Source organism: Brassica oleracea, chromosome C1 (assembly GCF_000695525.1).
Source record: "Brassica oleracea var. oleracea cultivar TO1000 chromosome C1, BOL, whole genome shotgun sequence".
Classification (NCBI taxonomy): Eukaryota; Viridiplantae; Streptophyta; class Magnoliopsida; order Brassicales; family Brassicaceae; genus Brassica; species Brassica oleracea.
The window spans coordinates 2,888,516-2,910,204 of NC_027748.1; the positions used below are offsets into that span (position 1 = coordinate 2,888,516).

Genomic DNA, 21,689 nt, shown 5'->3' on the forward strand with positions numbered 1-21,689 from the left:
ATATATATATATATATATATTTATTTTATTATTAAATGATATTTTTTACTCATATGTTTTTAAAATCATGTGTATCTTCTTATAATAAAAATGTTAAACCAATTGATCATTAATTTTTAACATAATAATTTTAATAGTTTTAGTCATTTATTGTCGTTTTTAAAAATTCAAAATATAACATATACGAAAAAATCTAAATTTTATTTTTATAGCTAATTTGATTGTTTAATTTATTTTAATAATATAAAATTAAACAAAAAATGATGGAGGAGATATACATTGTTATCAAATCTTTATTATTAAACTCATTAATTGTCATATATATATTAGTCATTTATGGTAATTCCGTAGGTTTTATTTAAGGAAAGAAAATATCATATCATATCATTATATCATATAGTTTGACCAACTTATGTATCTAACAACATATAAAAATCGAATGTGGACCTACTTATTTTTCAATTGAATGTAATTGACTACCTAATTGAGTGCCACCTATGCATTGGGGCCTCTTTTAATTAATACAAAATTGAGGTTACATCTTTTCAAATGTTCCTCAATTAATATATAAGGGATAGTTGAGTTGGTACATAATGTTTGCTAGCTGGGCCGGGAAATGGTCAGTGTTCATCATCAATTGGTAATACAGTTGCATATGAGCTGAAAAGCTTTGGAAGTCCAGTTCCTCGGATTCGAGTTGATCACAACAAAAATTATCATGCTGGTTTTTATTATTTTACTAGTAATGAATAATTTACACATCCATGTAGTTACCATAAATGCATGGAGTCATGAACAACTCTATGATGAATTGATGATAGTGCTCTTCGTAACACAAGGATCAACCGTATTCAATTCTACACACAACCTTCAAAAGAATATTGGGAATATCAAACTCTAAACCTAATTAATACTCCAACATTTGTCCAAGGAGTGTCCACAAGATAAAACAAGTTATATAAACAAAATTTTTATTAGTTAGTTTAGAAGAAATCATAATAGAAAATTCAAAACTTTCGATCACATGGTTGTGTGGACTGAACTTGGACTTTTCTTTAATCCTATAGTTCATTTTAAATTTTCAAGGCAGATTCTTATACTTCTGTTCATTTTATTTAATTGTTATGACACGTCCAAAGTTTAAAACTAGTATTGAAAGAAGCAAATGGTTTTGCCTCTCCAACTAGGCAACTATGCCTCCCAACGAAAAAGAGACCTGCTCTCACTCCATGCCAATAAATACTCCTTAAATTAATAACTTACTCAATCAATTTTGAACAAAGCAAAACAAAAAGATGGGTTAAATCAAAGAGAGGGAGATGGAGATTCCAGTTATTGATTTTAGTAGACTGGATGGAGAAAAGAGAAACAAGACCATGTCACTTCTTGATCATGCATGTGATAAGTGGGGCTTCTTCATGGTATGTTTATATTTTTATCCAAACATCATATATTTTATGAAACGCATACATAAATTTTCCTATATCCAGTTCTGGAGTATATCGTAAGTGTGGAGCCATAACGTACAGGTTGATTATCATGGAATGATACAGAATTGATGGAGAAAGTAAAGAAGCTGATTAACTCTCATTATGAGGAGCATTTGAAAGAGAAGTTTCACCAGTCAGAGATGGTCAAGGCTTTGAGTGAAGGCAAAACCTCAGATGCTGATTGGGAAAGCACTTTCTTCATTTGGCATAAGCCGACTTCAAACATATCCAAAGTCCCAAACATTTCAGATGAACTCATGTAAGTAACTACAAAATTATATATCCAAACTTTTTACCAGTTCTTTATTTAGACAATTTTTTTACCATTTATGTCTTGCCTATTATAATAAACAATGTGTGGGGATAAAACTTATATTGCAGCAAGACAATGGATGGATATGTTTCTCAACTGCACAAGTTTGCGAAAGGCTCTCCAAACTCATGTGTGAAAATCTTGGTCTCCCTCAAGGACACATAATGAGAAGGTCCAGTTTTTGAGTAACGGAAGGTACGTACAAGAGTGTTGTACACTGTGTGATGACGATGAAGAAGGGAAGTAGACTGTCGATAGCTACATTTTACAATCCAGCTGGGATTCCATAATATCTCCAGCTCAACAGCTATTGTAGCCGAGTGGCTTCTGGTTCCAAGACTACCTAAAGCTTTATTCAACCACAACCACAATTCATACAATGAAGAGAAAATGGAGAATGGGGATTTCGTCTAGGACTTGATACCGACCTCATACCCATTGTATAAGTAAGGAAAAACAGAGACAGTCCTCTCACTTTCACAATCTGTTTTTCTTTCAATTATAAGCAGCACCAACAAAAAAAAAACTCAAAATTTCAAGAGAGAGCAAGTTAACGGCGATACTGAAGTTACTAGCGTTACGCTGTTCTATATCCATAGCGTCATGAATATGGCTTGCCTCAAAGCCCGACTACGAATGTGTCAATCTCCTCCGTTGGACCGTTCTCATTCTCATTTTAATTTTCAATCTAGTATTGTTTGAACTTCGAAGAGTTTAAAATTTGTAATTTGATCTAATAATTTTATTTTAATTAGTTTAATTTAATAATTTTATTTTAAAAATGTATGAAAAAATAATTTATGTGATTTTTTTTATAAATCATCAATATAAGAACCAATATAAGGTATATATCCGAAATGATTATTATGATATATAATTACTAATAAGTAAAATATTTACTTTTTCATATATTTTTTAAGTTGATTCAAAATCAAAACTTTTCTATTGGAAAAGCTCACAATTTTCAAGAATATAAAAATGAAAACATCTAGTTGAGCTTAATTTGTTTTTTTTTTTTCACACTTACAACTACAAAATGAACATATATGTGTATGTATAGTTTTGTATGTATACTTTCAATTTCGGTAACGATTTAAATTCTTTTAATTATTTGTTTAATAGACGTTGGTCGGCGCAGTGAGACACTTTCTTGGAATCTATTGGTGCGTGTAAGTTTTGTTAATAATAATATCTACAGGGACATATTAGGTTTGAAGCATTTTATCTAATCACAACATGAGACTGTCAGGGAGAAGTGTATAGAACTAAGAGTTTGAAGTGATTTAGATTAAAATGATAAATTCACTGTTATTCAAATGTTGATTTTAAAAAACACTTTAAAATTCAATGTTATTGAACTTGACATTTCATAAAATACTTTGAAATCCACTATTATTGAACAAATTTTAAATTAGAGTTTTTAGAGTACTTTAATTGTTTATAGAGTGTTTGAGTGGATTTTTTTAGTTATAAAAATAAAAATCTAAATCCTACTATTTTAGATGAGTTTCTAGAGTGTTTTAACAAAAATCACACCAAATTCTCTAATTCTCCTGCAATCATTTACAAACTCATTAAAAAACAAATTACTTTAAATTTCAGATTCAATACACCCCCCTTAGTCATGTCAGTATGGACACAATAATTAATTATTTAGTGAGGAGGGTTGGACCGGACCGGACAAATGTGAGTTTGGTTTATTGGCTCGGTTTAGTATTTATTATCGATTATTGGGGCTTGGTTAAGTGTGCGAATGTTTACCTTTTTTAGATATTAATTACCGCTCGATCTCGTTCTCAAATCACAGTTCACTTTTTTATCCAAAAGAAAAGGAATACGAGAGAATCAAAATTTGTCGACAATGGTTGAACACAATATCCAAGACGAGATCATCGGCGAAGGAGATGCAGTGGCTGCGATCGTTCAGCGTTCAAGGGGAGAGTGGCTCGTCTACGAAGAAATGGATACGCTGTTCGATCGGCACTTCAATGGCGCTCCTTTTAACCTAACGGTGCGTCGATTTGGACCGGCGCCGCCATATGATTATTAGAGTGTATATAGTTATAGTTGGTTTGGTTAGTTAGAACCGGTTTATACCGGATGGATTATGATTGTATATAATTACTTGTACACCTTCATTTTGCATTTAACAGAAATAATATTCATTCTCATATTTTGAGTTCATCTCCTTCTTTCTCATGAGAGTGTGATCTCTGATCGTTTCTGTTCAACATCAATTCATCTAATATGGTATCAATTCATCTAATATAGTAAAATCCAGTTTTCGATTTCTCTTTACAATTGAGCAGTTAATTCAAAAACCAGTTTTCTTATTTTTAAAAGAATTATTTTTTTCAAAATCTTGATTGGATAATAAAGTAGTTTTTGAATAACGGAAACCAAAACCCATTTCAAAAACTACAAACAATCTAAAATCTAACAACCAAAATCTAAAAGTCAAAAACTAAAATCCAAAAACCAGTTAAACAATCATCACCTAACTAAACCGAATCGATTTTATCTTTTGGTTCAGTTTTAACATAACCGGTTAATTTTGGTTTGGTTATGTAAAATTAGAGGTGGGCATTCCCGGTTTATATAAATTTGAAACGGCTCTCTCGAAAATATAGCCGTTACGGACTTTCCGATTAGAGAATTGGGGACAGACGAAACCCTAATTTGACTCTTCCCCATTTTTGTAGTATAAATCAACGCCTAAGTTTCACAGGTTTCTCCACCAATTCAATCTGCTCTCATCTCGCATCATCAGCTTACCAACAACTCTTCGCTCTCTATCTGCTCGAATTTACTGCTTCATCTTATTCGTCTTTGATTTGATTTCGTTTAATTGAGATCTTGTTATCCGTTTCCTGTATCATCCGCTGTCTTGCTTTCTGTTTCTTTGTTTTCTCTGTGTGTTTGTGTTAACAATGGATGCAGGTATGAACACATCTACGCACTTGAAGGCTCAAGCTCGTTGCCCTCTTCAAGAACACTTCCTTCCCAGGAAGAGTTCCAAGGAAAACGTAAGTTTGCTCAGATTCGATACCATTACATGATTCCGTTCCGCCATCTGAGAATTAGGGTTTCGAATTTGCGGATTCTCTTTTCAATTGCTCAAAAGTCGATTCCTTTTTTTGCAATCAAGAATTAGGGTTTTGATTTGGGGGTTATGTTTATCTTGCATCTAGATTTGTTTCAGATATTGGATGAACGAATTGTTTTGATTATGTGGGTTTTGTAATAAGAAACTGATCATGTGTATTGATTTGCTTTTTTTTTTATTCTATCAGCTTGACAGATTCATACCCAACAGATCAGCCATGGACTTCGACTATGCTCACTACGCCCTTACCGAAGGAAGGAACGGGAAAGATCAGGCTACAGCAGCGGTAAGCTCACCATCCAGAGAGGCCTACAGGAAGCAACTCGCTGAGACGATGAACCTGAACCACACTCGGATTCTCGCATTCAGGAACAAACCTCAAGCTCCAGTCGAGTTGCTTCCCACCGACCACTCTGCTTCTCTTCACCAACAGCCCAGATCCGTTAAGCCTCGCAGATACATTCCTCAGGTTTGTATTGTTATTGCGCTGTAAGAGAAACGATCTGTATCTACTGTGTTGTTGTTGTATTGATCTGTTGTTTTAATCTTTTAACAGACTTCTGAGAGGACATTGGATGCACCTGACATTGTGGACGACTTCTACCTCAACTTGCTTGACTGGGGCAGTGCTAATGTCCTAGCCATTGCGTTGGGACACACTGTTTATCTGTGGGATGCTTCAAGCGGGTCCACATCTGAGCTTGTCACCATTGATGAGGAGAAAGGACCTGTCACGAGTATCAACTGGGCACCTGATGGTCGTCATGTTGCAGTTGGGCTCAACAACTCTGAAGTCCAGCTTTGGGATTCTGCATCCAACCGTCAAGTAACTACAAAAATCCCTTCTCTCTTCTTATGTTTAGACAAAATGTTTTGTCTTCATGTCTTAACGTTATGTGTGCTGTACTTTTCCCTGCAGCTGAGGACATTGAAGGGTGGCCACCAGTCAAGAGTAGGATCAATGGCATGGAACAATCACATCCTGACAACAGGAGGAATGGATGGACAGATCGTCAACAACGACGTGCGAATCAGATCACACGTTGTGGAAACTTACAGAGGTCACACTCAGGAAGTTTGCGGGCTCAAGTGGTCAGGATCCGGACAGCAGCTAGCGAGTGGTGGCAACGACAATGTTGTACACATATGGGATCGTTCTGTCGCCTCTTCAAACTCGACCACTCAATATTTGCACAGGCTTGAAGAACATACATCTGCGGTTAAAGCCCTTGCGTGGTGCCCTTTCCAAGCGAATCTTCTTGCAACTGGTGGTGGCGGAGGAGATAGGACGATAAAGTTCTGGAACACTCACACAGGAGCTTGCTTGAATTCAGTAGACACTGGCTCCCAAGTTTGTTCGCTGTTATGGAGCAAGAATGAAAGAGAGTTGCTTAGCTCACACGGGTTTACACAGAACCAGCTTACGTTGTGGAAGTACCCATCTATGGTGAAAATGGCTGAGCTCACTGGTCATACGTCAAGAGTTCTATACATGGCTCAGGTGAATAGAAAAACTTGATCAAATTATATATATCTAGTATTGCTGAAAGTGGTTTGAGTTTTTGACAGTTCTAAAACTTGTGTTATTTGTCTGTGTGTTTCTACAGAGTCCAGATGGTTGCACCGTAGCTACAGCAGCAGGAGATGAAACGCTGAGATTCTGGAATGTTTTCGGAGTGCCAGAGACGGCCAAGAAAGCAGCTCCAAAGGCAGCTCATGAGCCGTTTTCTCATGTGAACCGTATTCGTTGAAGAAGCTGTGAAGAGAGACTAACAACAAAGAATGTCTAGCAGTGATTGTTACATAAGACTAACAACAAAGAAAGTCAAGCAGTGATTGTGTGAAATAAGATGTTTTTTTTTTTTTTCTGTATTGACAAGTAAAGTGCATATTGAGTCAAACTTCGTTGTTTGAATATATTTTAAATAGAAATAATTTCATTTTTACAATCTTATTCAACAAAGAAAGTCAAGCAGTGATTGTGAAATAAGATGTTTTTTTTTTTTTGGTCTGTATTGACAAGTAAAGTGCATATTGAGTCAAACTTGGTTGTTTGAATAGATTTTAAATAGAAATAATTTCATTTTTACAATCTTATTCAATAATTCTAGTAACATTCACATAATCTACTAGTTGACATGATCCTGAACTTTGCTGAGTTCAGTCTTCAGAACAAAAAACACTGAAAATATATAGAATTGGACTTGTGAAGTCTGATCAGTGACAGGACAGAGCTGGCGAAGAAAGAACATCAGCAAAGTGACAAGAAACATTGTATCAATCACCAATAAGAAAGCAAGATATAGAGTTTGTGTTCTTGGATTGCGTATACAAAACGTGATTTCAACTCATGTCTGAGTCCTAAAAAAAAAAAAAAAGAAACAAGTTTTGGTCCTTTTGGATGACAGAGCTGGCGAAGAAAGAACATTCAATATGACAAAGCGCCGTCGTTTCAACTTCAAAATATCCTAATTTACGAAACAATCCTTATATGTTTATGCCATTCTAATTTTAACCAGAACAAGTATGAAATTGCTCAGCCCAGAGTGGATAACGCGTCGTCGTTTTGTGCACTAAAACCCTAGATCCCGTCTCTCCTCCCTCCACAGTAACCAATCAATCGAAAGGAAAAAAAAAGAGATGGAGTCCCCAAAGGAGCAGAGCTCTTACACCGTTGAGCAGCTCGTCGCCGTCAATCCCTTCAACCCCGAAATCTTACCTGATCTCGAAAACTACGTCAACGAGCAGGTTTAAATCGCCGTCGATGATTGGCTATATACTCATTTTTTTGCTGGATTCTGATTTATCTATGATTGATTGATTTGTTCAGGTTACGTCGCAAACGTATAGCCTGGATGCGAATCTATGCTTGCTTCGTCTCTATCAGGTACTCTTCACAAAGATTTTTAAGTCTCTCCTAACATCTTCTTACTTTGTGCGCATTGTTTCTGTTGATGCAGTTTGAGCCTGAGCGCATGAACACTCATATCGTGGCTCGAATCTTGGTTAAGGTATGTCAGAAGAAGACCACTTTGTTTTGGTGACTTATCATTTATTTACTCTCTGTGGTTTTTCTTATTGAAGGCTCTTATGGCTATGCCAGCTCCAGGATTCAGCCTTTGCCTCTTCTTGATTCCCGAAAGAGTGGTAATGCTTCTTCTTTCACTCTCGCTTCTTCGTTGTACTGGAGAAGATTCATGGAATTGTGTTTGCAGCAAATGGAGGAGCAGTTCAAGACACTCATTGTTCTCTCTCACTACCTTGAGGTATGCAGACATCAGTGTTAGCTGAGATCTTTGGAGACTTCTAAAATGTGTATCGAGTCTTTACAACACTTTTTTTCGCTTTTGCAGACTGGGAGGTTCCAACAGTTCTGGGAGGAAGCTGCCAAGAACCCTCACATTCTTGAGGCTGTTCCAGGTATATCATCAAGTTTATAAGTCGTCTGATAAAAAGTTATGGATCTAGACTAGTTAAGGGTCATACAGAAATCATGAGTAGTTGTTCTTCATGATACTGTCTATTACATTTTATGATTTGTGTGTGGATTGTCTTATATGCAAGAGATGAAATGCAGGTTTTGAGCAAGCTATCCAAGCGTATGCAAGTCATCTTCTTAGCTTAAGCTACCAAAAGGTTCCAAGATCTGTGCTTGCCGAGGTATGATGTTGACTGAGCTTATGATTCTTGACACATGGCTTGCTTTTCCCCATAGGATAACTTAGGCCATCAAATTGTAGAACTTTGGATGTAAAGTCTGAGTCTCTCACTCTTGTATTTATATATATTTTTCTTCTGCTACGAATTTTCCACATCATAGTTATGGTGATCTATTATTTTGGTGACCTTTGCTTGTCTATAAAATGCCCTTGCTCATTATTTATGAAAATGATACACAGGCTGTCAACATAGATGGTGCATCTCTAGACAAGTTCATTGAGCACCAAGTGGCTAACAGCGGATGGATTGTAGCGAAGGAAGATGGAAGTATCGTCTTACCACAGAACGAATTTAACCATCCGGAGCTGAAGAAAAACACAGGTGAGAATGTTTCCTTGGAACATATTGCCCGCATCTTCCCCATCCTTGGTTGAACCAGTTTATGAAGACTCTTTTGAAATTTTCCTTTTTGTCTCCCTGTCTTTTCATGTACTACAACACTGTAATGTGATCTTTGCATTAACCATTATAAGTAGTTGCTCGATTTGACTGCACCGCAAAGATTATTGGATACTATAGATTTATATAAGGCCCTTTGAGCTTTCTAGTTCTCTACCGTCCAAAAGTCTTATGTTAACATACCAGTGTGTTTCAGTAGAGCCGTGTTTGACCCTATGATGGTAGAAGAAAAGATTCAACAAATGTTTACTTGTTCTATTTAAAAATCAGCTTAATTAGGTCTCTTTTGAATATGAGAACGGGCAGATTAATGCATATTTTTGAGGTGTTCTTGTCCTATCTCTAACACCAGATCACATCGGTACATTGACAGCCATCCATTTGGAAGCTCACATGTTTGACAACAGATCATCAAATCACGTGCTCCTTTTTCTCCTTTCTTGTGTACATGTTTTCGACTCTCCATTTTTTTTCACCTCGTTGTTCTATTGGTTAATATATTAACTCAGCTTAGATAGCATCTCGTATCTTAGATGATCGCTTGAAATACTGCATATTAAAAAATGATTTCGAGGACCACAACCCTGGATTTTTAATGTAATTAATCTGTTCAATACGCTAAAATACGATATAACGGTGTTTTGTAGTGTGGGTAATATAAAACAAATCAACGATCATGAGCCAAAACTAATACAGAAAAAAATTGAATTGCTTAACAGTCGCTATTATCAATACGTCTGGCAAAACAAAGGTATTAACAGTGATAATATCGTTGATGAATTTTTGGTCGACAACAATTAACTAAATTTTGATTTTATATCGTCGGCATAATCAACTATTTTATTAATATATACAGTATATGTGATATACGTAAATGAAGTGAAATATAATTTTAATTTAATTATTTAAGGTACGTGCGGATAAAATGATAAATACGTGAATAAAAAGCAAAATAGAGGAGAAAAGCAACAAAAATTTCAGACAAGTCGTGAACACAAAAACTGGACAAATCACAAAAAAATACGACAGGGGAAAAAGAAAGGAGCTGCAAGAAACTGCAATTCCTCGTTCATGTAACCATTCCCAATTCTTATTCTCTTGTTCCCTATTTCAATCAATTTGATTTTTTTCTTCTTCTTCTTCTGCAATCTCTTTGTTTGCTTTCCGAGAAAATCGAAGAAAGGTTTCCCCTTTACCACTTTTTTTTTCTCTCAGCTGAGATTAATGGTTATATGTTTCCTCGAATTTGATTTCAAATCTTATCTTGTATTTGTTTTTTTTTAATCAACCGTCTTTTTGGAATTTCTTATTTGTTTCTTCTTTTGGTCTGGTTTGCTTTTCGTATTAAAAAATTCGTTGCTTGCTCCTGTAGTTTAGTCTTCCTCGGAAGCTAGTGTTGCTTGTTTCTAGGTGTTTTTTGTTTATTATAGATTCGCATTTTGTTGATTCCTGAATCACATAGGAGAAATTTTGAGTTTGAGACACTGAAATCGATACCACTGTTATATTAGGGATCTCAATGATCTTCACACGGAAGCCGAGAGAGTGACCTCAGTGTGACTTGGTCTGGATCTCTGAAGCATCTAATTTCAGGAAACTCATTGCCCTCCCCTCTCTATCTCTCTCATCTTCCTTTTTTCAGACAAGTTTTGCTTAAAGTTTCCTCTTTTAGGGACTCAAAGGTTGAGACTTTATGCGTTTAAGCAAATGGGTGTTTCATGATGACTCTCCTCGTTGGAGATTATTCAATAAATGGACTCGCCAGATCCCAAAGCTCCTGGCTTTGTTGATTTAGTCAAATCTTGGATCCCTAGAAAGACCGAGTCCTTCACCACCACCTCCTCCTCCTCCCACATGTCTAGAGATTTCTGGATGCCTGACCACAGCTGTCCTGTCTGTTACGAGTGCGATGCTCAGTTCACTGTTTTCAACAGAAGACATCACTGCCGCCTATGTGGTCGTGTCTTCTGCGCCAAATGCGCTGCCAATTCGATCCCTTCTCCATCAGATGAAGCCAAGGATAGTCATGAGGAGTCGTCATCAGACAGGAGGATAAGAGTTTGTAACTACTGCTACAAACAGTGGGAACAGGGGATAGTCCCGCCTGATAAAGGAGCTTCTATTATTAGCCTTCATTTTAGCTCTTCCCCTTCTGCTAGTACTACCTCCAACTGCACCTCCAACAGTAGCAACTGCACCGTTGATTCGAAAACAAATCCTCCAGCCAGCGGTCGTGTCTCTTCAAACATGGATTTGCAGAATGCATCATCATCATCGCGTAGGAATCATTCCTCTCAGGATCCAGTTGAGTTCTTTGTGAACAGGTTAGCTTTTCTTGTGTTATGTGTATTTATGTTTTACCTTTGTAGCTTCTGTAATGAATTTATCTGTAGTGGCAGGAGTGATGGTGAAGCTTATGATGATGACGATTACAACTCCGATTACGCGCAATCTTACTCTCAAGGAAATGACTACTACGGTTCCATCAGTCTCGATGAAGTTGATCGTATCTATGGGTCACATGTAGCTAATGATGCTGGAGACAACATAGAGTCAAACATCCAAAGTGTCTTGCCCCCTGATCAAGATCTTGAAGCAATCAATACAGATACAATGGATACACTAAGGCAGCAAGCAGATGGATGGAATGATGAGAAGGAAGGAAGCCCTACTTGTGAAGAGGCCTTTGAGTCTGAAGTAGTAGATTTCGAGAGCGATGGGCTCTTATGGCTTCCTCCGGAGCCAGAGAACGAAGAAGACGAAAGAGAAGGGTTGTTATCTGATGACGAAGGCGATGGAGGTGATAGAGGTGATTGGGGGTACCTTCGCCCATCGAATAGCTTTAAAGATAAGGAACTCCACTCTAGGGAGAAGTCTGGTGGTGCTATGAAAAACGTTGTTGAAGGGCACTTTAGGGCTTTAGTAGCACAGCTTTTGGAGGTTGATAATCTACCTATGGTTGACGAATGCGATAGAGAGGGTTGGCTTGATATAATCACATCGTTATCATGGGAAGCTGCAACACTTCTCAAGCCGGATACGAGTAAAAGTGGAGGAATGGATCCTGGAGGTTATGTGAAGGTTAAATGCATCCCCTGTGGACGTCGCAGTGAGAGGTTAGTAGTGTTTAGGACTCCTTAATTGGGATTTATATTTCTTTAGGTTGACTGCTAAGCACTATAGTACTGATTATAATGAAATGTCTTTTTATTAGTATGGTGGTGAGAGGAGTTGTTTGCAAGAAAAACGTGGCTCATCGGCGAATGACTTCAAAGATCGAGAAGCCACGTCTGCTAATTCTTGGAGGAGCTCTGGAGTATCAACGAATATCTAACCAGTTGTCTAGTTTTGACACTTTGTTACAACAGGTATGTGTCGGTTTCCTTCGTTATATGATCATGGACATGAATCCTTGGACTAGAAGAAAAGGAAAATCATAACTGTCACTAATGACTATCTTTGGTGTTTCAGGAAATGGATCATTTGAAGATGGCTGTTGCCAAAATTCACTCTCACAATCCCCAAATCCTCTTGGTGGAGAAGTCTGTCTCGCGGTTTGCGCAGGAGTATCTTCTTGCCAAGGACATATCTCTTGTTTTGAATATAAAAAGGCCTCTTCTTGAGCGCATATCCCGCTGTACCGGTGCGCAGATTGTCCCTTCGGTTGACCAGCTAACATCACCAAAGCTGGGTTACTGTGACCTCTTCCATGTGGAAAAGTTTGTCGAGACACATTTTAAAACTGGTCAAGGTGTGAAGAAACTGGCAAAGACGTTAATGTATTTTGATGGTTGCCCCAAGCCTTTGGGCTGTACGGTAAGTTCCACAATATTCTTAGGTGTTTCAGATATAAGATCCTTAACATATTATTGGCTAATTGATCTGTTTTTGTTTTTTTCAGATTTTGCTCAAGGGGGCACATGAAGATGAACTAAAAAGGGTGAAACATGTGATTCAGTATGGAGTTTTTGCAGCATATCACTTGGCTCTTGAGACATCGTTTCTAGCAGATGAAGGTGCTTCCCTTCCAGAACTTCCTCTGCAGACCCCAATTACAGTGGCCTTACCTGATAAACCATCACCGATTAACAGATCAATATCCACAATACCTGGTTTTGCTGCTTCAAGTGCTGAAAAGTCTCCAACTACTGAGCTGATGGGTGAGCCACATAAAGCCAATGGCGACGTTACTGGTAATTTCGCTTCTAGCAAGACTCATTTCCAAGGGAAATCGGATGGAAACGACAGGACCGAGCCTACTGATCCAGAAATGATCACCTCTAAGGACAATGGGTTAGTTCCTGCTCTAAAATCCAGGCAGCTATCATTTCACGCGGAAGGAGATTCTATTCAGAAAGATCAGTGGTCTGTTCTACCCTCTGCCACAGAACAAGTCACTGATGGTGCCGACACTAACGAATCCACAGTAACAAGAGATCAAAGTTTTAGTAGACATGAACAGATGGACTCTTCAAAAGGAGACTTTCTTCCGTCAGCTTCTTCTGACCATCAAAGCATATTGGTTTCAGCATCAACGAGATGTGTGTGGAAGGGATCTGTGTGTGAGCGGGCTCATCTACTCCGTATTAAATACTATGGGAGCTTTGACAAGCCTTTAGGCCGATTCTTAAGGGATAATCTCTTTGATCAGGTACCCTTCATTTTAGCGTCTTTTTTTTTCTTTCTTATATCTTAGCACACCATTCTTCTTTTAGCTGATGGTGAGAACGTTGTACTCCTAATGAAACCAAGTGGAATCCAATTAAAGTCCTATGGTTGCGTACTTGTATAATTGTAGAACTAATGTAGGAGATGACTGTAGGGATAATCTTTAAAATGACATTAAATGGTTTAAGGATTCCAGACTAATTAAATGAGTAAGACCAGAAGTTATGAAGCATATCATTTTTTGGTATAAACGTATGGTTTTAAATAGCTGAGGCTTGCAATTATTCTCTTGTTATAGGATCGTTCTTGCCCGTCATGTGCGATGCCAGTAGAAGCACACATTCATAGTTATATTCACAGGCAAGGTAGTCTTACAATATCTGTTAAGAAGCTGCCTGAACTGCTCCCTGGCCAACGCGAAGGAAAAATTTGGATGTGGCATCGGTGCCTGAAATGTCCTCGGATCAGTGGCTTTCCTCCTGCCACACGCAGAATTGTGATGTCAGATGCTGCGTGGGGCCTGTCTTTTGGCAAATTTTTGGAACTGAGCTTCTCGAACCATGCAGCAGCTAGTCGTGTCGCCAACTGTGGTCACTCCCTTCACAGAGACTGTCTCCGTTTCTATGGGTATGAAGAGCTCTACTTCCCTAATAAACACTTCCACTGTGGAATGTTTTAGACCATTCCATATATTTTCTGATTGTCTCATATATCTTCCTTACTGCAGTTTTGGGAAAATGGTGGCTTGCTTCCGCTATGCTTCAATCAATATATTTGCAGTTTCTCTGCCACCAGCAAAACTTGAGTTCAACTGTGAAAACCAGGATTGGCTCCAAAAGGAATCTAAAGAGGTTACAAGTTTTTTAATTGAATATTTGTATATAATCAACAAAGGCAGATGGAGTCTTATTTTACTTATTTGTCGTGGTTTCTATACGATAGGTGATTAATAAAGCCGAAGTCCTTTTCAATGAGGTTCAGGAGGCACTTAGTCAGATTTCAGTGAAAACAATGGGCAGCATTCCCGATAAGATAAAGCTTTCTCTTGAAGAACTTGCAGGACTTCTTGAGCAGCGTAAAAAGGAATATAAGGTACCTTATCACGCAAGTTACACTTCGTTAAGCTTAAGAAGTTACAGAGTTGCATATGCTTAGGCGCATTCACATCACTCACACTTACACACTCCTCACAATATATTTGTTTATATAATGAAAGTTAATTATCAACACGTAAAAAAGAAACAAATGTGTTACTCTTTTTCATCTAGTGGACTGTTTCTTGTTTCTTGATTACACATGTTATATGCTGCTTGGTTGTGTTCAAAAAAGGATCGGAAACTTATTTTCTGAGCAATTGTAGATTTGGTCACCTGATCCGTTAGCCTTCATAGGATCTTAGTCATAACCTAATCTCTGCATTGAAAACCTGGAGTCTTTTTCTACAGTGTAGATGATTTTTCTATAGGCAATACTGATTTTAGCTGTTGGTGGTTTCAGGAATCTTTGCAGCAAATGTTAAGCGTGTCTAAGGATGGGCAACCTACTGTTGATATCCTTCTGATAAATAAACTTCGAAGACTGATACTTTTCGATTCATATGCCTGGGATGAATGCCTGACAGGAGCGGCTAGTATGGTGAGAAACAACTATTCTGAAGCTCTGAGGACTTCTTCCTCAAAAGTTATGGGCCGTGACGTCTCCTTAGAAAAGCTTGGTGATGAAAAAGAAAAGTCGATTGCAAGTAGTAATGACTCTCTTCCCCAAGATGCGGAGTATGATAAAAGTCTTAAAAAGGGTAAATCATTTTCTGATATCAGCGGGAAAGGTACTATTCCTGAAGATGTAGGCTCAGACATACCCTCTGAATCTAGTGAAGGTGGTAAAGAAAACGTTGTGGAGCCTTCGCAGGTGGTTAAAGCGATGCTTTCTGAGAGCCAGTCCCAAGCAACAACAGACTTATCTGATACTCTTGATGCAGCATGGATAGGTGAACAAACTGCCTCGGAGAATAATGGTATATCTCGTCCGCCTAGCAGAGCTGCTTCAGCAAACGGAACTCAGAGTTATGATTTAAAGCTGTCGGATTCAGAAAGTGGGCTGACCTCCAATGAGGAACATACAATGCAAGTTCAGATGCCTTCTCCTAGCTTTTACTATTCGCTCAACAAGAACTATTCGCTCAACTCTCGCAAGCATATCATGGCTGAAGACCGGCCTGTTTATGTTTCTTCATATAGAGAGCTTGAATGGCAAAGTGGTGCAAGGCTGCTACTTCCACTGGGGATTAATGACTTGGTACTGCCTGTATACGATGACGAGCCTACTAGCATCATAGCGTATGCCCTTACATCATCAGAGTATAACACTCAGATGTCTGGATCAGATAAGGCAAGAGATCGGTTGGATAGTGGAGGCTCCTTTTCACTTTTCGATTCTGTGAACCTTCTCTCGTTAAACTCTTTGAGCGATTTGTCAGTTGACATGAGTAGAAGCCTTAGCTCTGCTGACGAACAAGTCTCGCAGCTGCTGCAGTCATCCTTGTATTTGAAAGATCTGCACGCTAGAGTCTCGTTTACAGATGAGAGTCCTCCTGGGAAAGTGAAGTACTCTGTGACGTGTTACTATGCGAAGGAGTTTGAGGCACTGAGGAAGATTTGCTGTCCTTCGGAAACTGATTTTATAAGATCTCTTGGTCGATGTAGAAAATGGGGAGCTCAAGGTGGAAAGAGCAACGTCTTCTTTGCAAAGACTTTGGATGATCGTTTTATCATCAAGCAAGTTACAAAGACAGAGCTTGAATCCTTCATCAAGTTTGCTCCAGCTTACTTCAAATACCTGACTGATTCCATCTGTACTAAAAGCCCCACAAGCCTTGCAAAGATCTTGGGAATCTATCAGGTAACACAACATAAACCGATTTGTTTTATTACCTATTTTGTTGACATAGAATTAAACCCTTAAATCTTTGAAGGTCTCATCCAAACACTTTAAAGGAGGGAAAGAGTTCAAAATGGATGTGTTGGTGATGGAGAATCTTCTCTTTCAGCGTAACTTCACTAGGCTTTATGACTTAAAAGGCTCCACCCGTGCTCGTTACAATCCTGATACAAGTGGTAGCAACACAGTTTTGCTGGACCAGAATCTGGTCGAAGCAATGCCCACATCTCCAATATTTGTTGGGAGCAAGGCAAAACGGCTTCTTGAAAGAGCCGTCTGGAATGATACATCGTTTCTTGCTGTAAGTTTCCAGTTACTTCTTGCAGAATATGTTCTTGGTCTGTACGTTTTACTGATGGAAGATGTGTTGCTTTGTTTCTTTGGCTGAAGTCAATACACGTAATGGATTACTCTTTACTGGTCGGGGTAGACGAGGAACGAAGCGAACTTGTTCTAGGAACTATAGACTTCATGAGGCAGTACACTTGGGACAAACATCTGGAGACTTGGGTCAAAACCTCAGGGCTACTTGGAGGACAGAAGAACTCAACTCCCACGGTGATATCACCGCAGCAATACAAGAAACGTTTCAGGAAAGCCATGACAGCTTATTTTCTGATGGTTCCTGACCAATGGTCACCTGCCGCGGTTGTGCCAGGCAACCACAGTTCTTCAGCAGATGTGAAGGATGATGAAGAGAGAGACGATCGTCAAGGTGTTGCTGGTAAAAACTCTTGAATCATCTTTCTGCAGTTTAGCAAATATAGCAGAGACATTACACACTATTGGGTTTAGTAATGGTGCTCAAGTTTTATTTGTTTTTTCTTTTCTTTTGGAATGGTCTTTGGGTAATACCTGTTTATGTTTTTACCCTTAGCCTTAAGTGGCCTATATGTAATAGCTCTCTTTCATCGCCTTTGCATCAGAATTAATAAAAGCAAGGTGCAATTGTATATACAATGCTTCTCTCTTTTAGTTTCTTGTTACTTTTGTTTATGACATTTTGCACATGAAAATACTCTCTAGTATATAATTTTGGAGACTTATTTTGAGTTGTAATAGATTTTAAGATTTCATATCAAAAGTTAAAATTGAAAGGCACAAACAATAGCAAAAAGGTAACACTGAGCCATGTTAATTTAGACACCCAAGCCTGCAGTAAACGTTACTCCCGTAGAAGGCAGCCAAAGGTTTCCTTCAATGAACTGAGAAACGGTGAAATTGTTAGCCTGGTCCGAGTTGTTGAACACGTGGTAACCAGGCCATTTGACTCGGCTGCTGAGTCCTGAACCTGGTCCGTAGTTCAAGAACTCTCCATAGAAGAGTGTGTCCAAGGCAAAAGTGGTGTTCCACTCGAGCCATCCTTCAGGCCTCACAACGTCGCTCAAGTTGTTCCTCATAAAAACTGTCCTTGAATATTGCTTCCATGGCCTTCCTAGATACGTGTGTGTCGTGTTCAAGTATGGGACTAAGTCTGCGTCCGCTGAGATATTGCTGAACTGAATCGAGAATCCTAAATGTGAACAAAAAAGGTCCAATGTAATTGAGAATCATTATATTACATAGTTTCTTGGGTGGCAAGAAACTATATGTTATTAACAAAACCTTAATTAAAGAGTTTCAAGAAGTGTTTGTTTACCTGAGGGTTGGTCAGCTTCTTTCCTGCCTTGTGCAGTGATGGTATTCTTTTGGTCAGGGAGTCCTTTCTTAACCAAAATTTGACAATTTTGAAACACAACGGTCCCATCTCCAAATATAAAATCCACCGTTCCAGTGATGGTGCACTCGCGGTAAAACTGACGCATAGTGTGCGTGTAGAGTGTATCTTGATAACCTCTCATGGCACATCTATAGAACACAGATAGGTCAGAGTCAGACCTAAGGGCTACGGCTTGGTGCTTCTCTGGCCCCGCTGTGTTCTGAAACGTTATGTCTCTAGCCAAGAATCCTCTTCCATTTACAGCTGATATATGTATCATAAACCAAATATATAATTATAATCCGGAGCATAGACCAAAGAACCGACAGCTTAAAGCATCCCGAATTTATGCGACAGTTTTATGAAAAGATTATATGAAAAATAGAAGCATAAGATTTATTTAAATGTAATCATATATGAATTTTGTAAATGTTAGTCAGGTACTATTATAACCAATTTTAACGTGTGCATGGATCAACAAGTATCTTATAAAACATTTAATTACCGAGTGTAGCGGAACGGAACGTGGTCGAGCCGTCAACGTAGCTGCGGTTACCGGAAATAATTGTCACGTCAATGCCATCACCTAACATTACGAGGTTCCATTTCTTCTTCTTGATCTCAACGTTCTCCAAGTATAAACCCTTTTTAATGTATATGACGAAACGTGTCCAGCTATAATCAGGAGCTTCCTTAACGGCGTCCATTATGGTCGTGAAGTTTCCTGTCCCATCCTGTGCTACACTAACGTCGTAACTCACTCCGTTTGTTTCAAGGAGTCTCCGGTCGTCCGGTCTGAACCAGTCTGGGAATTGGCTTTCCTCATCGTCGTCAGTGTTCCTAAGTGTCCGGCCTGGTGGAGCCGTTGGTCCTTTAGCAATTGGACGAGGTTTGGTAATGGGCTGAGGTTTCTGGTCGGGATCAACAAGTGGTAACAGATCCCTAAGCATAGAATATAATTGACCGAGACTGCCTGAAACGAGCCAAAATATCATAATAAGTTAATAATACACTTATATTGAATAAGCAAACCTTTTGAAAAAAAATACATTGAAAATACTTAAATTATATAATTTTTATGTTTTTGTTAATCTAAAACCGAATCAACCCGAAATGAAGTATGATTATAGTTTAGACCTGTTTCTCATAACCTAACACAGAAAACAAAAATCCAAAAAGAAAACAATGCGAATCGAATGCGCATGCTTAAACATTACCATAGCATTATGTTAATTTACTTTTTAGTGACCCACACAAGTAATATAATTAACATAGTAAGAAAAAAGATTCATTACCAGCTACAAGAGGTTTGATGAGACCAGATGTACCGTCGAAGCCTTCCATGCAAGTGTCTTGATTGGAGAGAGCAGCGCTTAACCATGTCTTTGTGTCTGATCCCACGTTCCCTGTTCCGTTGCCCTTACCTGCTGACCCCACTCCAAAACCCTCACATTTCAACACTATCATTTTCATTCATTCACATTTACATTTATTATGCAATAAGTATCTACGATTTTGAATCCATGTTCCCTGTCCCTACGACGCACATGCCATTTACTAATGATTTTGTAAAAGTTGCTTTCATTTCCTCAACGAAAGAAAATGCATAGCCTTGACGTAACATAATCATCGTCACTTGACATATGTTTATATTTAAATTTAATGTGTACTAAAATAACAAGATGGAAAGTTCTAACATTTCTTGACTAATAGATTCAAACGAATACAATTAACATAAGTTATGGTTACTACCATAAATCATTTGGTAGAAATGACTCCCCCAATTAAAATATACTTTTATGTATATACATTTTGTAAAATCTTTGAAAAAATAATATAGCATAGTGCATGCACGTATACAGTAAGGTGGATCGAGAATTTAGGTTATCAAGACCACGTTCAATTTGATTAACCCCTCCATTTTCTAAAAAATATAACTTGTGAATTGTGTTTGTGATGTAAGATTTTATTATAGTCGATGGGCAAAGAACCACCTATTTCAACTTTATGCAGCAAGTACAAAAACAGAATTCTTTAAAAGCAAACTTCTCAATTCAGCCCATTTCAATTAAATGTTTTGAAAAAATGTGTCTTACTATATTAGTACAGTATCATTTAACATCATGAAGGATCAAGTGATCACAATTTATTTGAGTCGTCGAGAATCTAACTAGATAAATAAACTCCAAACTCCAAACCAGTCGAGTTGTACAGGTGTGTTGTTTGACAATAATTGATGTTTCATATTTTTTTTCGAAAAAAGTAAAGGGTTAAACCCGGATCTATTAAAGATACATACCTACTTTCGGGTGGGAGGTGCAGCCCACGATAGGCCTTCTCCCGGATTTTCATACGACGTATCCGTAGCCGTGGTGAACAGAACAATGTGACTTAGTTTCCGCAACAGAAGGATCGAACCCGAAATGTGTTTGCATCCAAGGTCCGTCCACTACCCCGCTCGATGTTTCATATTTACGTTACACGTTTATACTAATTTATAAGACTAAAATTCCACAGCGAGCTTGTACGTCGCATTAACATTAATTAAGGTCCCTCTCAATATTTGTCTTTTTGTGTATATGGTGTAATTTTGAAAATATTATCATCACTTGTTCGGGTGTTGTCTTTTCGGTTAGTCTTTATATGTCAATAATTAATGGCCCAATTAATCAAAATTTCTGAATGGTTTACATATGAAATCACTAATTAAGTTCCGTTTTATGGCAAGATTCATATATGTTATCCATGTATTTTTGTAACCAATGTATTTTCTTTTGTTAATTTGTCGATCGAAAAACAATTTTGACCTTGAGGTCAAAGTTTGCATGTTCTATAATTGAAGTTTTTCTATAATTGAAGTTCAAAGAAATTACGCAATGAAAGTTTCTAACACTATAAAGGTGTGATAAAACTAGAGATACGGTTTTAAATGTAAGTACCATTTGGATTCTGAGAAGCATAAGCAGACCAACTCAGCTCGTCCGAAGAAACATCGAGCAGATCCAGGCAATCAGAAACCGCATCTTGCAGCCGACTATCTCCACTAAAATCCGCAAACTCAGACAAAATTGAAGTCACTTGGCTTATTACTTCAACGATGGTGTCAATGGAGCCCACGAACTCACTTGCCGGAACTTTCAAGTAGTCGTATTGCATTTGCATGCTTTCTTCCGATGACACACTCGGACTCAACAATATCAAGAAGACCAAGAAACCCTTCCACCATGACATTTTTAAATAACTATTTAATTTTTGATGACAATGAAGTTTCTTCTGAGTCAGTGGATCCTTTAAAAGCAGGAAGGCATTTAATTCCACCCACCTACCTATCTACCCCTAAACAGTTCTAGTCTACGT

The 21,689-nt window shown here is 38.0% G+C and overlaps 4 protein-coding genes and 1 pseudogene across 8 annotated transcripts; 4 read left to right on the forward strand and 1 right to left on the reverse strand.

Annotated features, from left to right (window-relative positions):
• The first annotated feature begins 1,295 nt into the window (after positions 1 to 1,295).
• On the forward strand, positions 1,296 to 1,988 carry LOC106329001 (annotated as a pseudogene).
• Positions 1,989 to 4,445: 2,457 nt separating this feature from the next.
• LOC106323445 (cell division cycle 20.1, cofactor of APC complex) lies at positions 4,446 to 6,858 on the forward strand. The gene is made up of 5 exons (XM_013761571.1): positions 4,446 to 4,829; positions 5,097 to 5,378; positions 5,466 to 5,735; positions 5,829 to 6,410; positions 6,517 to 6,858. The coding sequence occupies exons 1-5, from the start codon at positions 4,734 to 4,736 to the stop codon at positions 6,658 to 6,660; spliced, it is 1,374 nt and encodes a 457-aa protein (XP_013617025.1). The 5' UTR covers positions 4,446 to 4,733; the 3' UTR covers positions 6,661 to 6,858.
• A 592-nt stretch (positions 6,859 to 7,450) lies between these two features.
• LOC106342349 (eukaryotic translation initiation factor 3 subunit K-like) lies at positions 7,451 to 9,171 on the forward strand. Its single transcript, XM_013781261.1, has 8 exons — positions 7,451 to 7,657; positions 7,740 to 7,796; positions 7,870 to 7,920; positions 7,994 to 8,056; positions 8,125 to 8,175; positions 8,263 to 8,329; positions 8,487 to 8,569; positions 8,809 to 9,171. The coding sequence occupies exons 1-8, from the start codon at positions 7,550 to 7,552 to the stop codon at positions 9,001 to 9,003; spliced, it is 675 nt and encodes a 224-aa protein (XP_013636715.1). The 5' UTR covers positions 7,451 to 7,549; the 3' UTR covers positions 9,004 to 9,171.
• Positions 9,172 to 9,999: 828 nt separating this feature from the next.
• On the forward strand, positions 10,000 to 17,634 carry LOC106303808 (1-phosphatidylinositol-3-phosphate 5-kinase FAB1A). Of its 3 annotated transcripts, XM_013740143.1 has the most exons (13): positions 10,000 to 10,101; positions 10,540 to 10,621; positions 10,701 to 11,352; positions 11,422 to 12,144; positions 12,243 to 12,396; positions 12,500 to 12,844; positions 12,930 to 13,679; positions 13,995 to 14,323; positions 14,424 to 14,547; positions 14,639 to 14,788; positions 15,194 to 16,594; positions 16,668 to 16,934; positions 17,024 to 17,634. In XM_013740143.1, exons 3-13 carry the CDS (start codon positions 10,781 to 10,783, stop codon positions 17,369 to 17,371), a joined length of 5,163 nt encoding a protein of 1,720 aa, XP_013595597.1. In that variant the 5' UTR covers positions 10,000 to 10,101; positions 10,540 to 10,621; positions 10,701 to 10,780; the 3' UTR covers positions 17,372 to 17,634. The 3 variants fall into 3 exon arrangements, with proteins under 3 accessions (XP_013595597.1, XP_013595590.1, XP_013595607.1); XM_013740136.1 differs by having other exon boundaries at positions 10,540 to 11,352; XM_013740153.1 differs by having other exon boundaries at positions 10,540 to 11,352; positions 11,428 to 12,144.
• A 25-nt stretch (positions 17,635 to 17,659) lies between these two features.
• On the reverse strand, positions 17,660 to 21,589 carry LOC106303824 (probable pectinesterase/pectinesterase inhibitor 44). 3 transcript variants are annotated; one of them, XM_013740175.1, is made up of 5 exons: positions 21,272 to 21,589; positions 19,628 to 19,756; positions 18,838 to 19,305; positions 18,273 to 18,596; positions 17,660 to 18,146 (listed from the first exon to the last, which is right to left on the reverse strand). In XM_013740175.1, the coding sequence occupies exons 1-5, from the start codon at positions 21,561 to 21,563 to the stop codon at positions 17,773 to 17,775; spliced, it is 1,587 nt and encodes a 528-aa protein (XP_013595629.1). In that variant the 5' UTR covers positions 21,564 to 21,589; the 3' UTR covers positions 17,660 to 17,772. The 3 variants fall into 3 exon arrangements, with proteins under 3 accessions (XP_013595629.1, XP_013595613.1, XP_013595621.1); XM_013740159.1 differs by having other exon boundaries at positions 19,628 to 19,768; positions 21,272 to 21,587; XM_013740167.1 differs by having other exon boundaries at positions 19,628 to 19,759; positions 21,272 to 21,578.
• Between the last annotated feature and the right edge of the window lie 100 nt (positions 21,590 to 21,689).